This window comes from Prionailurus bengalensis, chromosome D1 (assembly GCF_016509475.1).
Source record: "Prionailurus bengalensis isolate Pbe53 chromosome D1, Fcat_Pben_1.1_paternal_pri, whole genome shotgun sequence".
Lineage (NCBI taxonomy): Eukaryota > Metazoa > Chordata > Mammalia > Carnivora > Felidae > Prionailurus > Prionailurus bengalensis.
In genome coordinates this window covers 103223957-103239296 of record NC_057346.1, presented here as the reverse complement: position 1 = coordinate 103239296, position 15340 = coordinate 103223957, and the positions used below count along the sequence as shown (strand labels likewise).

Below are 15340 nucleotides of genomic sequence, written 5' to 3'. Positions count from 1 at the left end.
TGCTTATGGCTCTTACAATTATACAAACAAGCATAAGTCTCTTGACTCAATCCACTTGTGAAAGCTGGTCCTGGTTATTTCATACCACCATAAAGAGGAGAAAAACAGTCAAGTTATGATAATGCAGACAGACTAAAATGATGATTTTCATGCTTTCCCTACCTCACTTCCTCCAGCTTTCTCTGCATCCATGTTTGCCCCTAAATTCCGGATCAGCTGAAGAACTAATGCTTTAAGGGACACTGTCAGACAACATGAAAGTCAGGAGGTCACAGGGTATGAGAAAAAGAAATTCCCTCCTACAATGTCTTTTCTTAACTTTTTTTGTTTTCTTGAGGTAGGCTGTCTCTCAGGAGTAATTTAAGCTTCTACACACACCCACCTGGCTTTGGTCAGTGGGGTCACTATCTCCCCAGTCAAGGTACCCTTGTAGCCAGAAGTGACACATTAAAGTCAGCAACTCCAGAAATTCTCTCTGTGTTACAGGGCCCCGTATCAAGGACTAGCTTCAGCCCTCAGCAGCCTGGACCTTATCTACAGGACTTGATTTGAAGAGAAGTTTCTTGGGTGCCTGGGTGGCTCAGTCTGTGTCCAACCTTGGCCTCAGGTCATGATCTCACGGTTTGTGAGTTCAAGACCTGCATCGGGCTCTGTGCTGACAGCTCAGAGCCTGAAGCCTGCTTCAGATTCTGTGTCTCCGTCTCTCTCTCTCAAAAATATTTTTTAAAAAAATTTTTTTAAAGTTTCTTCTGCCTATACACTGGCCTATCACTATTCTCTCAAATTCAACAGTAAGCAATTCATTCCTTCCTCTATGAATTCTCCCTTACTGTGATTATCATTACACCCACCACGAAACTAGTAATAGTGCCAATGGAGTTGAAGCCAGTCATCCGAGATTCAAGTTTGAGGCCAAAACCTTAAGCAAGTCACTAGATCACGGTCTCAAGTTACAATTAACTGACCAAAGGCATCAAAATACAACCTAGGTGACTTATCAAGATTTCAGATTCCTGAGTCACTTCTATCGAATCAGTTTTTGGAAATGGAACATAGGGATCTGCATTTTTAACAAGCTTCTCAGGTAATTCTGGTGCACTTTTTCAAGTCTATAAGGCCAGGTCTAGTTGGTCTATTAAGTCTATCCATGAAAATACCAGGATGAACCTTTATTATCCTATACTTCAGATAGAAACAGACAAAATTGAAACACAAGGATCTAGAAAGGCCAGTCGGTCCTCAGTTTTTCCTGGGGGAGAGGCTTCCAGTTTGTAAAAAAGCACATTAGTTCAGCAAGGAAGAACAAGTGGCCAAGTGAAGTCATAGCTTTGAGCTGTCAGAAAGTGTACTCCTTATGGCCATTTCACAAACACGTTCACAAAAACAGCCTCGCTAAGACAGAAGAGTGGAGGAGCATCCACTATTACCACTTCCAGAAAACAACTCAGGCTCTAAAGGATCGAGGAGGACATGGGCAAATCTTGGCAAAATCCACAGGCTTCCTAAATTTGGTGTCAGAGACACCAAGAGGTTTCAAAAGCATTGCTTCATCAGTGCAGGGTGCTTAAGATACAGGGGCTTTACAGATCATTTTGTTGAACACCTTACTTTAGGTAGGGGCACAGGGGAGAAATGTTTTTAAAAGACCACAGATGAGGGCACCTGGCTGGCTCAGTTGGTAAGGCATGTGACTCTTGATCTCAGGGTCATGAGTTCAAGCCCCACAATTGTGGGTAGAGCTTACTCTAAAAAAACAAAACAAAACGACAGATCTTAGGACTCTCAAGGATTGTAAAGAGAAAGCGTCCATCTGTTTCATCCTTTAAACCTAACATCCACAACACCTAGCACATAGAAGATGTTCAGTAAATATTTACTTTATGAGACAAAACAAATGAACCAAGCCAGGGAGAGGGAAGTGTAAGATTTGTTTCTAGCTCAATGTCAGTGGATAATAAAGAATATAATGGAAATAAAGGCTGTTCACCAGTAGCCAGGTTTTTCTATAGAGACAGAAAAGCATCTCAAGTGAAACTACCAAACCACTTTGGAAAGCAAACTTAGATAGCTTTTTGGCTCCGTGATTCATCCTGCTGTTCTAAAACTACAACTGTCAGACACAAACTAAGCTTTAAAAGGGATCAGCTACAATGCTTAGATTTCCTGGTCTCACTGGCCCAACAAAGTTTTCATACCCAAGACCTAGTTCAACAAAATTGAGACGTGACCATCATCAGAAGCTATAGATTTTTAATCTAAAGATTGGGCATACAGCAAAGCATTTTACATAAATTCTCACTTTTTTTTTTTTAAATTATGTAACAGGAAATAGGGGCCCCAGAAAAATAAGTCTCTTTCCATAGGTCTTAATCCTTGGCCTCTGCAGTAAAGACAATCCCTGTCAACCCAGCAAGTGTTTGTGACTCACCCACATATTACTTGGTAGGACACAAAAGCAGCTATAGGTCTGTCCCTCGTCTTCTTACTAAAGGATGACCGATAGCCTGAAAAGCAACATTCTGGCCCAGTATTCAGTACTTATACACATGAGCCTTTTAATTCTACATTTTCATATTTATGAAATGAGGGAATATTGGAGGAAGGCAATTGGAGTTGTTAGCTTCTAATCTTCTACCCATAAAGTTAAATGTTCAAGAGGGCCACGTATTGCAATGGGCTTTTGTTCAACGTTAGTTTTGCCAAATGTTGCAAAACAAATCCAGTGACTAAGAAAGTCATTAATTCCTATACTTCAGTTTCCTATCTCTAAGTTAGCAATAAGCTTCCCGCGCCCCACATTTAATTTTTAAGAATCTTGAGGGGAAAAATGTTTCATATGCAATTACCAACAATGTTGCTTGGTAAGACTTAGGACTGAGCTCAAAGTAATCCGCTCCTGGTAAAGCCCCTTCTGACTGCTCTGGAGAGAAGAAGGACACTGATACACATAAGGAAATAACCGAGATGAAAAGGAAGGAAGAGATGCAGCTTAAAGTGAAGAAATGACACAGACCCCCCACATACACACTTTAAAAACTTTATTTATATAAAAAACTCATTTGTTTTTAAAAGCATTAACAAGAGAGAAAGGAAAACAGAAAAGGTATGGAGCAGAAGACAAGCCCCTTAGTACTGTTCGGTGGGGAGGTGGGATTTTTGGTTCTCTGGAATTGAATGTTTAGTGTTTTTATAAACAAAAAAGAAAAAAAATAGTTAAAGGTCCCCAAAAGCCCATGGCTGTTCTATTACCCACACCCCACCGAGAAAAAGAGCACCAGGAAAAGAGCAGAAGAGGACAAGAGAAACCAAGAGTGGAGCCAGGTCCAGATGGGGGCAACTTCCCCTGTGCAGTATGTTCTTAGGGTCACAGAGAGGAAAAGGCTCCTTTTCGCCAGAAAAGGAGTGGGAAGAAATGGGGGGGGGGGGGGGGCGGTAAATAAGGGATTTTAATGCATAGGGGAAAGGGAAGGGGGGTGGTGGGTTGTGCACTTGTCTCCTACCCCATAGCCTCAATATATAAGGGAAGGGGGAGAGAGAAGGATAAAGATTTCCAGTTGCATTGAACAGAGCTTTTAGATTAAGGGGAGGAGTAAAAGGCAAATAAGGAAAAGGGTTAAAAAAAAATCAACCAGCATAGCAGCTGATTCCTCTAGCCCAACCCACTAATAAACACTAAACAGAAAGGAGGAGGTGCTGGGGGTGGGGTGGGGCAGGGAGGGCACAGATGCGACTTCCCTCCGGCCCCTTGGGAGATGACGATAAATTCTGGGCAACTAAGGAGTAAGAGTCGCACCACTCACTCCTCCCACATTTTGAGATTCATCAGAACAGGATGTTTGCAAAATCCCAACCATATACTATTGAGCAAAGCTGAATGGCTGAAATCAGAGGTTCTACCAATTCCCAATGGAGAATCTGAGGTTCTCTAGGTCATCCCTCCTTTCTGCTAGTTAGGGCCAATAGTGGGTAAGAAAGCAACAAAATATAATTTGCAAAATCATGAGAATGAGACTGCAGAGGCAAAGAAAGGCACATGGAAGGGAAGGAGGAGATGCACCCCAGGCCAAAGGCACAAAGAAGAGGCAAATCCAGGGGCGATCCCCCACCTTTTAAGGGTAAAGGGGGCAGGAGTATGTACATCAAGTCCTTTTGTCAGCCAACCAATCCAGGGAAAAGGCAGGGGAGGACAGAGCTAGAAGGGTAAGAAAAGGAGAAAGAAGGGCAGGGGGGAAGCCAGCTTCAAAGCTTCCTGCCAGTTTCAGACTAACTGATTCATGTACATTCCTACTAGCTCCTGCTAGAGGTTCTTCTCCTCCCCAGAAGACATCTTTTTGATCCTTCTCACCCAAAAAGTCTTCCTTGACACATTCTCCTCTTTCTACAGCCTCTTGCAAATGGCCAGGCCAAGTCAGCAGACATTTCACAGGATGGGAGAGGAAGATTAAGGACAGCCTTAGTAAAGGGCAGTGGCAGCAGCTGAGGGTTGGCATGAGGCTTGGAGAAGAGATGGAGTCTGTAGGTCCACAGTGGTCCCTGGCCTGGAGATGAGACCAAGGTTTCTTAATCTCAGTTCTAGGAGACCTTCACTTACTCAAGGGCCCTTGCCAGGTGGAATGTGCCAATGTTGCCAGCCTTCTTTGATTCAAAAATAGTCATCAGGAATACGGGAAGAGCTCACACTTCCGATTCTCCAAAAAAATAAAAGTCCCTTCCCCACCAAGAAAAAAAAAATCTTGATTAAGAATCATCAGTTTATCAGAGTGCTGGACACTGCATAGACAGCATGTAACTTCCAATTCTTCCCACGGCTTCCAGTGAGGATTCCCACTCTCTCCCTCCCTCCACACAACGCCAAGAGTTCCAGGGAGAACTGGCAAAAAGAGCTAATTTGCAGCAGTTTCTCAAGATATGCATATAACTGAGTCAGGCTTCTTGGGAGCAACTGGAGGGGATCTGGAGGGGGGAGGAGGGACAATTAAGCTTCACTGGAAGAAGGTAGGAGTTGGTAGAAAGAAGGTGGCCACTTAGGGCTATAAGGGCAGGAGGCAGCCTGGCAGTTGGCACAACAGTCCAGCGAAGAAAGGGAAAAATCATCAGTCCATTTCACCACCAAAAAATAAAAGTACATATATTATAAGCCCAGATGTAGCGCAGACAGTGGTGCTAAATCTTCTGCTGTAGGAAAAAAAGAGAAAGAAACGTTAATAGGGTTGGGAATGAGGAGAACCAAGACAGTTGAGCAAATCCGGAGGGAGGAAAGCAGCACGGAATGGAGAATCAGATCACCGGAGGCACGTCCAGCCTCTTAAGAGGCAATAATCACAGAAGCAGCACCCCCAAGCGCCAAGCGGCTGAGACTAGGGTCTCTGGCCCGATTGGATCAGCTTGATTGGCAAACTGCTGGCACATAGGGACCTCCTTCCTCAAGGACGATCTTGGGGGTGGCTGGAGGACATACCATGGAGGGGTTAGACACTTGGTCCCCCTCATCATCCAACTCTTCCTCCAGAGATTCCTGCCCCTCGTCCTGCTGTGAACACATGCAATTTGTTAGTATGAGAGTAAGGAAATAGAAACCTCGTGAGTATGTGCCAAACCTAAGGAAAATCCCGAAACTGGTCAACTCAAACAAAACAAGATAATAGTAAGAAACGGGCAAGATATTCAAGAAAAGGCAGGGACAGGAAGAGAGTAATGTATGAGAATCTATTGGCATTAGTCACATCAGCAATATATTTATGGTCTTCCTTCTCCTAACCTGACCGTTGCAGAATTATGACCCAAGAAATCTCAACAGGAGTCAAAACTACTACTTTTCCTGAAAATCCCTATCAGAAAAGGATACTGTCTTTCACTAGGTACTTTCTTCCTATTTCACAAAACATGAAGGTTTCAAAACAGAACTAGCCTTAGAAGGACAAGAGTATATAAAAGAGAATTTACCATCAGGGGTGTTCCCTTCAATGGCTCCATTTCACCTAGATCCCCGGATCGATCCAGTGTTCTGTTGTGGTCCCCTCTCTCATTCAGTGTGGAATAGTTGTTATCTAATGAAAAAAGTACAAGAAATACGATATTCCCTCTGGTGTACCATACATATTAAACAGATAAATGTGAATTAGGCACCCCTGTTGGGAAGTAAACTTTGTCAAATGCTCCAGAAAGTCATTAAGTTCTAGTCCTTGACTTAAGGTCCCTGACTTAAAAATAATTTGAATCTAGTTGGGAAGACAATTAAATGAAACACACAGAGTATGACATATGATAATAAAGCAAAACAGAAGAGATCTGTCTATAAATGGTATTGGAATTAAGAAGAGAGCGTAGGGGTGCTGCAACAGTCAGGAAGCACCTAACAAAGGAGACAGGACTTGGTTAAGCCTCTGGGGATAAAGACAATTTAGCAAAGCAAAGGGGAAGAAGGGCATTCCAGCAGGAAGTATGCTCTGAGAAAAATTTAAAAAGTAGAGTAAAGAGACAAAATAGCAAATTAGACCAGGTGGGCTGAAACAGAGTACATGGAAAGAAGATGGAAAGGGAGCCTGGGGTCAGCCTGTGAAACTCGGTAACAGTTTAAGGACCCAAACATAATTCTGTAGTAAGTGGGGTGGGGACAAGGGTGAATTAAGATTTGGGGTTTTTTTTTGAACCTTTGAATATGTGGGAATGTGGAAGAAAGTAGATATATCAAGTTTCACTAAATCTCCTCACATCCTTCCAAATAGAAATGTCCAGCCAATGAATGCTCTCCCAGGATGATGAAGGTGCTAGAAAAGAAACTGCAGAGCCAGACAGTTCTCATCCCAATGAAATATAACTCCGTGTCCTTAGGCAGGAATTAATCACCTACCTAATGATTTTGTGTTTGATCCCATACTGCTCATCTGAATTTCTTCCCGATCAGGTTTCTTATCTATACGGAGTCAGAAAGTTATCCAGGTCAAAAACCAACTCTTCAAAATCTATACTCATCATAAAAATTGCTCTCTGGTTGGTCCTCCCTCCCTCCCATCAAATTTTTACTGAGCACCCACTATGTGCCAGGCACTAGACAAAGTCCTCATGGGACTTAAGAGATCCCTTTCCAATGGAACCCTAACGTTCACTCTTAACAACCATTCACTCTTGACAAGTACTTGTTAAATTATTTGGTCTCCAGACCCCTTTACACAGTCTTAAAAATTATGAAGATCCAAAAAGTATTCACTGGTGTCAGTTATATATATGTTACTATTTTCCTGTACTGAGAAATTTTAAGTATTTCACTTAAAAGAAAAAATAGGGTGGCATCTGGGTGGCTCAGGTGGTTCAGCACCTGACTCTTGATTTCAGCTCAGGTCATGATCTCACTGTTTGAGCCCCATGTTGGGTTCTGCACTGACAGTGTAGAGCCTGCTTGGGGTTTTCTCTCTCCCTCTCTCTCTGCCCCTACCCCACTTGGACTCGGTCTGCCTCTCTCGAAAATAAATAAATAAATAATTAAATAGATATTTTTTTAACAGTAAAAATAGGGGTGCCTGGGTGGCTCAGTCGGTTAAGCTTCTAAGTCCTGATTTCAGCCCAGGTCATGATTCATGAGATCAAGCCCCACCTCAGGCTCTATGCTGACAGTGCGGAGCCTGCTTGGGATTCTCCCTCTCCCTCTGCCCCTCCCCCGTGCTCTCTCTCAAAATAAACATTTAAGTTAAAAAAACTCATTCCATGTTAACATTTTAATGTTTTTTGAAAGCAGGTTTGTGGGTTTTTGTTTTTTTTTTTTTTTACATTTTTGCACATGTCTTTAAAGTTTGGCTTAATAGAAGACAGCTGGATTTTCCTATCTACTTCTGTGTTCAATCTGTCATGATGTTATTTTAATTGAAGTATATGAAGAAAATCCAGCCTCCCACAGACAAAAAGTTGGAAAAAGAATTTTCAACAATTTTTCAGATAATTATGTATATTCTTTGATAGTACACTAATACACAACAAGCAGAATTTCTCTAAAGAGCAAGTTGAGTTTCTCTAAAGTTAGCAGTAATGTAGAATCTGAATCCAAATGAATGACCTCTTCTTCACACTTTGTTAAATTAAAATGCATTGGTCTGTCTTGCACTTTGAATGGGTCAGTTACCCATTCATGATTCTGAAACACCACACACTAGTCATTTGGAAAATACTGGTCCATAGAGTAATGCAAATCTTCTACATGTTAACACATTTCATTATACAACATCAAAAAAAAAATCACATTCATTACTATCACCACTGGTTTGATTAAAATGTCTTTTGGGGTGCCCATGTGACTCAGTTGATTAAGCATCCGACTCTTGATTTTTGCTCAGGTCATGATCTCAGTTTCATGAGTTCAAGCCCCATGTCGGGCTCTGTGTTGGCAGTGTAGAGCCTGATTGGGATTCTCTCTCTCCCTCTCTCTGCGTGTCCCCACCCCATAAATAAAATAAACCATAAATAAATAAATAAATAAATAAATAAATAAATAAATAAATAAATAGTCTTTGAAGTATGGGTGTGTTATCAGGCTCATAATGGCAGGTACAAGTTTTTCACTTGAAAATTCAGGCAACAAGTACTGTTAGTTATTTTTCCTGAAAGTGACAAGCTCATTGCATTCATTTTTGAGAAAATGTCTAGCAAATACGCAAGTCTAAAACCATAGTTTGCCATTTTTTCCCCAAGTAAAAATGGCATTCCGTAAAAAGAGTGGCTGGTCCACTCAGAAACTCCAACTAGAGCACCTGTGCTTTCCCCCAGGTCCACTACCACACTCTGGATGCAGCACAGGGCTCGCCAAGTACTTCCTATTTCATCAGCACAGGAGATTTCAAAAAGACGTGTGCTCAAGGTCACAAACAATAAAATTAGTAATTCTTACAGCTCCATCAAGTACATTAACAAGTGAAACTGGCTCTTTTTTACATTGTGAGCGCATGGCCACGAAGCCTAGGACGGCTAGTGGTGTGGGGTTGGTGCCATAGCTGCTGCTGCAAACATTCCCACTGCTTCTGCATAGTCAGCACAGATGTCAACAGACATGGGGATCCTCACATCACATCTCAAGAACCCTGATGTTGGAACACCTGGGTGGCTCAGTCAGTTAAGCCTCCGACTTTGGCTCAGGTCGTGATCTCAGAGTTTGTGAGTCCGAGCCCCGTGTCGGGCTCTGTGCTGACAGCTCAGAGCCTGGAGCCTGCTTTGGATTCTGTCTCCCTCTCTCTCTGCCCCTCTCCTGCTCACACTCTGTCTCTCTCAATCTCTCTCTCTCTCTCTCTCAAAATAAAAACCTTAAAGAAAAGAGAGAGAGAGAGAGAGAGAGAGAGAGAGAACCCTAATGGAGACAAAAGCCAAGTGTCAGCAAGATAATAAGGGTTACAGCACACACTTTCATGAAAAAGAAAATGTTTCATAAAATACGCTAATTCATCTTTGGGGCGCAAAATTTATTTGCTCACACGGCAAAAGTGTTTAAAAGATAAAACCACAAATAGCAGCAGTGATCTCTGGGTAACAAATAAGTGATTTTTGTTGTTATTTTTCTGGTTACCTGAATTTTCTAATTTTTCAACAGTCCACATATTACATGGTATTATGTGGAAATTTAAAAACCAAAAAATAATCATTATGCGATATATACATACATCAAAGCACTATGTTGTACACCTTAAATTTACACAATGATATATGTCAATTATCTCTCAAACAGAGAAAACAGTTGTAAGTCCGCAAGCAAAGACAGGATCACTTCCAGGCTACTGCCTGTTTTCCCTTCTAATGCTCAGGCTTACCAGCCTCTGTGGTACAATCCTAAGGTAAAGTATTATTACCATCTACCAAAAGACTAGCTCATGCAATAACAAATACATATTCTATTCCACGGGAAGTAAGCCCACTGAAGAATAGCCGTGGTGGAGTAAAAGCAGAGGGGTACGCCCCCCAGACACTGTACCTGATTTTGGGTTCCGGTCAATGAGAGGGAGAGTGCTGTCATCATATGAATGACTGCTCTGGCTTCGAGAAGCATTGTTTAGATTTACCTGGAAGCAAACATAAAATGCAACAATGTCACAGAATACTGAACTCACCCATATTTTATTTCCCAACAGGCACAGATCTTTAGGTTCCTATTCCCAAATATAGCTCTTCCCAAAAGGTACCTCATATGGGTTAAATATCTACATAGTGAAACAAATGAGGGTTTTGTGGCTTCTATTTATGTTCCTGAACAGGAGATTACAGAGGTACCAAACACTCGCACTATCAGAAGCTGACCTAGTTTCCAGTAAATTCCTTCAAGGGGCTATGGCACAGCTGGGGAAAAGTCAAACAGGCCATCTTCCCTCGTCCCCACCAATGTGGACAGCATGCTGTGGCACCGAGGAGAACCACAGCTATTCTGGCACCAAATGAAGCATAGCATCGTTCTTTTCGGGGAAGGAGTAAACTGAATGATCTCCTTACTCAGAAAGACTTGGGATAAAGCAGGACTTAAGGCAATAGTGAGGAGGAAGGAACCAAAGACAAAAGTGTTACGTGAAACCAAGGGAAAAAAGGGTCAAGTCTCAGGCCCAAGAGTTACTCTACCTGAAAGTCTGATTTCTTCCATCCTTCTTTTTCCAGTGGCTTCCGCAGCTCCTTATATCCCCAGATTGTCTGTAATACAAGTGCTGCTGCTCGGACTTCTTTTTCTGAACGGTTCCTTTTGAGGAAAGTAATACGATATGGAATTTGGGTGTTAAGACCAAGGAGGAAGCTGAGAGCCTGTACTCTCCAATATAATGTAACATAAGAAGAAATGCCGAAATGGGCAAGATCAAGTATTCACCAAGTTCTGTACTGTGTCCCAAACAGTGACACAAAAAAATGTTTGATGCAAGAGGTCTGTTATCAATTTATAGCCCAACATTAAGACAAAACATTAAGACAGCATTATCTCTTCACACTTTATATGTAAATAAGAAAGCAAACATGGAACGCTCCTTCCTAGTAACTCCCCTCTCACACACAAACTCTTCCAGTTGTCATTTTCAGTGTTAAACTCACCCTGATTTGTTGATCAACACCAGCTTCTCAATACCCTGTGTCTCTCGAAGCTTTTTGGCAGCCTCCAAGTTCTCAGCAATAACCTCATTGATGGTGTTCAAAAGAGAGACCACAGTGTCCTCAGAGAAATTCTGGGAAGAGCTCTGCTGCCCTCCTGGCAGGTTCTTTACCAAGTTCGGAATAGCATGTTTACCTACAGCGTTAAGACAGAAGGACTGTGTGCAGGGAGAACAAAGCAAGTCCAGTATATGGAGCCTAACACTGTACTTACTTGCATCAATCATATTAAGTGCAATTCACTGTCCACATGAATCAACTTCATTTTGCTATGGGGTTATCGTATCAGAAGAGCCATGAACATATGGTCCTTTTTACTCCTTTATTTATTCTCCCCTTTAGTCACATTGAAACTATGTGAATACTTTATACCAAATATGTTACAACGCCCACTAACAAAGCAAGTGCTTAATGAAGAATAGCTGTTTTTATTCTAGTTTTGAAGAGTTACCAGTTCTTGTCTTTCTAGGAACCATTAAACTAGAACCCTCAGAACCACAAACTATGGAGGACTAGCCAGGATCCCTCCTCTCAGTCACTGCAATAATAACTATTTAGCATCTGCCAGACTAAAGGCTTGGTACTGATACTGAGATTAACTGTGTGCATCCAACTCCTTACCAATCAGTTCTTTGTTGCGAGCATCTACCGCCAGATTTCTCAGTGCTCCGGACGCAGCTTTCACTACACGCTCGTGTTCACTGGTCAGGAGGTCAGCAATGGCAGAAAGAGCCTTCTCTTGACGCAGAGCAGAGCGGATGTATCGACCATACTGGAAGTAACACACAAGAAGAGGTGGAACAGATTACAAACGGTGGCAAACTAGTTAGGTAAGTTCTCCCATCTCTAAGTCTATTTTCTGAAAGGTACTCACCGTCCAGCGCCCAGCACACAAGTTCTGGATAGCTCCAGCTGAGGCTTCTAGGATGGCAGGAGTCTTGCTCTCCTTGAGGAGTGAGATGTATATCCGAACCACCTCTGGCTGAAATAAAAGCTCATAGCCTGCACAAGAAAGGGCAGGAAAGCAGGGGATGCTAGTCATTACCTAAACACCAGGCTCTGGCTGGTTGAAGTTCAGCCTCAGTACTCTGGATTGATGGATTTATGCTCCTATACCATTAGACCCCCTATACTCTCCCACTCACCCAAGAGCAAACTCAGAGGCTTGATTCCATGCCTTCTTAAGAATAATTCATCCATGGGAAGAGCAGAACAGACCTCAACTCATATGCAACTCCTTTTTCTCTTTCCTCTTTGTCTCTTCTCTTCCACAGTCTACTTTGGCCTTGGCACTTAGGGCATTCAGGTGCCCACTGACACCGCTCAGGGTTAAAGATTCCTCATCTCAAGTGAATTATTTCTAACTTAACTGAATCATTCTGTCTACCTTTACTATGACTAAGTACAAATCCTATCCTAGATTTAACAACATCTAAAATTTTTACATCCATGAAGAACTGTGAATTTTAAACTCACTGTACTGGTAAACATAAACACCCAAACTGTGAGAAAGAGGCTTCTTAGAACAATTACAGTCCTAAGGACAGTAGTGGTTACTTAAAGCACCTCCGTTTCTGGCCTAGATGGGTTCAGGACCCTACCCATCCTCCAATAATCTGAAAAGTTGCCACAGCAAGCCATCTTTCCTAAGTTACTGCTACAATACCAGTTTCCCAGTGCTCCACCATCATTCCATGCCCAGAGTAGGACAGAGAACAGTGATCATACTGCAGAGTCTACTGTTAGGCTACCAAACGCTTGTCTGTGAACTATATATATATATGAGACCGAGATCCCTGGAGACTAAAAAGAAAAAGATAACTTACCCCGGGCAGGACTAGTTCTTTTAGGGAAATCCACTGTATCGTTCGCTGGATCCTCTGTGGGTTTTTTCCCTTTGGAAGTTAAAAAAAGGAGGGGAGGGGGAAAAGTTTAAGAAAGGAAAGAGTCCACATAGTGTACTTTTTATTCTTCAGTCAAAATCTTTGGATCAGAGATACATCAAGAGGGGGGAAGAAAACAAAAAACAAGGTCCCCCCCCACAAGCTGTCCCAGCAGGGGGCTGTGCAGAAACAAGGACAGAAAACAGGCAGCAGACAGGTAAGATAAGGATAAGCACCGTTGTTGCTGTTGTCCTGAGTTCTGAGACCTGGGTCTGCTATCCAGAAATAGCATGCCATGAGCTATTAGCTCCAAAGAGCTGAACTTGTTTCAATGGTCCTCCTCAACTGAATTTTCCTACATGCATCCACAGGGAAGGGTTAGGAGATACTAGGGAAGCTAAAACCAAAGCATGCAAATTAGAAGTCCATAAGCGCCTTAAAAGATTCCACTCACCTCTGGAGAACCACTCATCTTCCAGTGCGTCACCCAAGGTGGAAAGCAGAGAGAAATGAAGGAAGAAAAATGCAGGAGAGAGATGTCAACAGGATCATGGGCAAATAAGCAGGGAAGCAAGGAGGAAAAGAAAAACACAGGAAACACAAAGGAGGAATGGGGGAGAAGGCCCCAGATTAGTTGAGTTCTCGTCCTTCACTGCCCCCAAACTGATACCAATGACCACCACCACCACCATGATCACCGCCATGAATGGAGAACACGACACTGGGGAAGCGGCTGCAGAGCGAGGAGATATCCTTGACTAGGCAGACTCGTGTACTGCTCAGCAAGTATTTTGTGCCTAAAGCTAAAAGAGTTCCTTCCCTTTCCCATCCTACATTAAAGAGCAAGGAACAAAGAACCAAAACTCACCTTTGCCCTTCTTGGCCCCAAAGCAACTGGCAGCATGTGGCCCAGTATTGTTGGCAACGTTGGGAGGTGCCTCTTGGTAACGCTCTGCCTGTGGGATCTCCCGGTGAACTTGGTATGACAAATTCCGAAGAAGGCAAACACAGTTCTCCACAAGCTTGGGGACACAAGATAAAGGGCTCGGTGAGCGAGGAGAATGCCTATAGTGATTTCCCAGCAAGTCCAGGTTTCCATGATCCAAGTATTAAAATACTGATCCCCAAAAGCATAGCCCAATCCGTCATCTCTCACAAAGCCTCTTAAGTGCACCAAGCCTCTCAAAATCCTTGCAGCCTCAGGCTACTGGAAGGTTTCTGCCACCATTTGGTGTGTGACACAAAACCGAGGGTCACCCTTTTTCCTACTTAGGAAAATATAGAACCTTGGAAATATAGCTAAACGCTTTAAAACAGATTATACAGGTGAAGGAATTTCTAAAGAAAACCATGGTGAACATCTGCTTTAGGGAACAGGAGCTGGTACAGATACCTCAGGTCATCTGAAAGCCTGAGATGGTAGGTCTGCACTACTGGTGCCTCATGGTTGCTGTGAATGGAATTCACTCAGCTGTCAACTTACCTTGCTGTCTGAATCCTTCTGCCCAATCTCAGCCTGCACAATGAAAATGAGGGCATCCACTAAACCATCACATTCCCGAAGTTTCCGGCGAGCCTCACTCCTCTCTGAGCTGACATTCCTGAGGGGAAAGGGAGAGGCTTCAAGATGACTCAAATCTAGAAATCCTCCCTTGATATCTTCAACATTTACAAACCTCCTCTGTATCTTTTCTTTTCACTATAACGAATAGTGAGTACTTGTTATAAGCAAGGCACTGCGGTTAGAGAAAGTTAAGACAATCCCTACTTTCAGGACATTTATACTGTTAACAGTGCTTTAAGATAGAATAGATACTTCTTTCATGGAAGGACGAATGAAGAATGGGGCAGAGAACACAGGGGTATACTCCAAAGAGAGAAAGAAGATATCAAGAAAATTTTCATGAAATAAAGGCATTTTTGAGTTTAGCCTCAAAAGATAAATAAGGAGGGGCGCCTGGCTGGCTCAGCCGGTAGAGCGTGCAACTCTTGATCCTGGGGTTTTAAGTTCAAGCCCCACGATGGGTGTGGAGATTACTTAAAAAAAAAAAAAAAATCTGTAGGAAAAAAAAGATAAAAGAGACAGGGGTGATGTGGACTGAAGGAAGAACAGTTCCTCCCCCTACCCTTCTAGTACATTTTGTACTCCTTTTGTTCACTCATTGCAGCCTTACTTGAAATACATATCATTGAGGACAGGGACACAGACACACACAAAAGCTCCAAGCTCAGGACTTGACAACTGCTTTACATGTGGTAGATATTGAACAAACATTTACAAATTAAATGAACAAAGTCAAAGAGGCACAGAAGTGAGGATGTGCAGGGAACAACAAGTAAACCAGCGTAGCGAACGTATG

The 15340-nt window shown here is 42.6% G+C and overlaps 1 protein-coding gene across 13 annotated transcripts in view; it reads right to left on the bottom strand.

Moving 5' to 3' along the window:
* Nucleotides 1–2233: 2233 nt before the first annotated feature.
* The window catches only part of CTNND1 (catenin delta 1), a 47770-nt gene continuing 34663 nt past the window's right edge, over nucleotides 2234–15340 (bottom strand). For 4 of the 13 annotated variants that reach the window (XM_043581186.1, XM_043581185.1, XM_043581187.1 and 1 more), the window contains 13 exons: nucleotides 14464–14581; nucleotides 13849–14002; nucleotides 13435–13452; nucleotides 12924–12992; nucleotides 11972–12099; nucleotides 11719–11869; nucleotides 11041–11233; nucleotides 10582–10696; nucleotides 9947–10034; nucleotides 6851–6913; nucleotides 5944–6047; nucleotides 5459–5530; nucleotides 2234–5175 (listed from right to left, as the gene is read on the bottom strand). In XM_043581186.1, coding sequence (XP_043437121.1) covers nucleotides 5164–5175; nucleotides 5459–5530; nucleotides 5944–6047; nucleotides 6851–6913; nucleotides 9947–10034; nucleotides 10582–10696; nucleotides 11041–11233; nucleotides 11719–11869; nucleotides 11972–12099; nucleotides 12924–12992; nucleotides 13435–13452; nucleotides 13849–14002; nucleotides 14464–14581 — 1285 coding nt within the window. In that variant the 3' untranslated portion in view covers nucleotides 2234–5163. The remainder of the gene's footprint in view (nucleotides 5176–5458; nucleotides 5531–5943; nucleotides 6048–6850; nucleotides 6914–9946; nucleotides 10035–10581; nucleotides 10697–11040; nucleotides 11234–11718; nucleotides 11870–11971; nucleotides 12100–12923; nucleotides 12993–13434; nucleotides 13453–13848; nucleotides 14003–14463; nucleotides 14582–15340) is intronic. The other 9 variants (XM_043581189.1, XM_043581190.1, XM_043581195.1 and 6 more) reach the window with 7 other exon arrangements.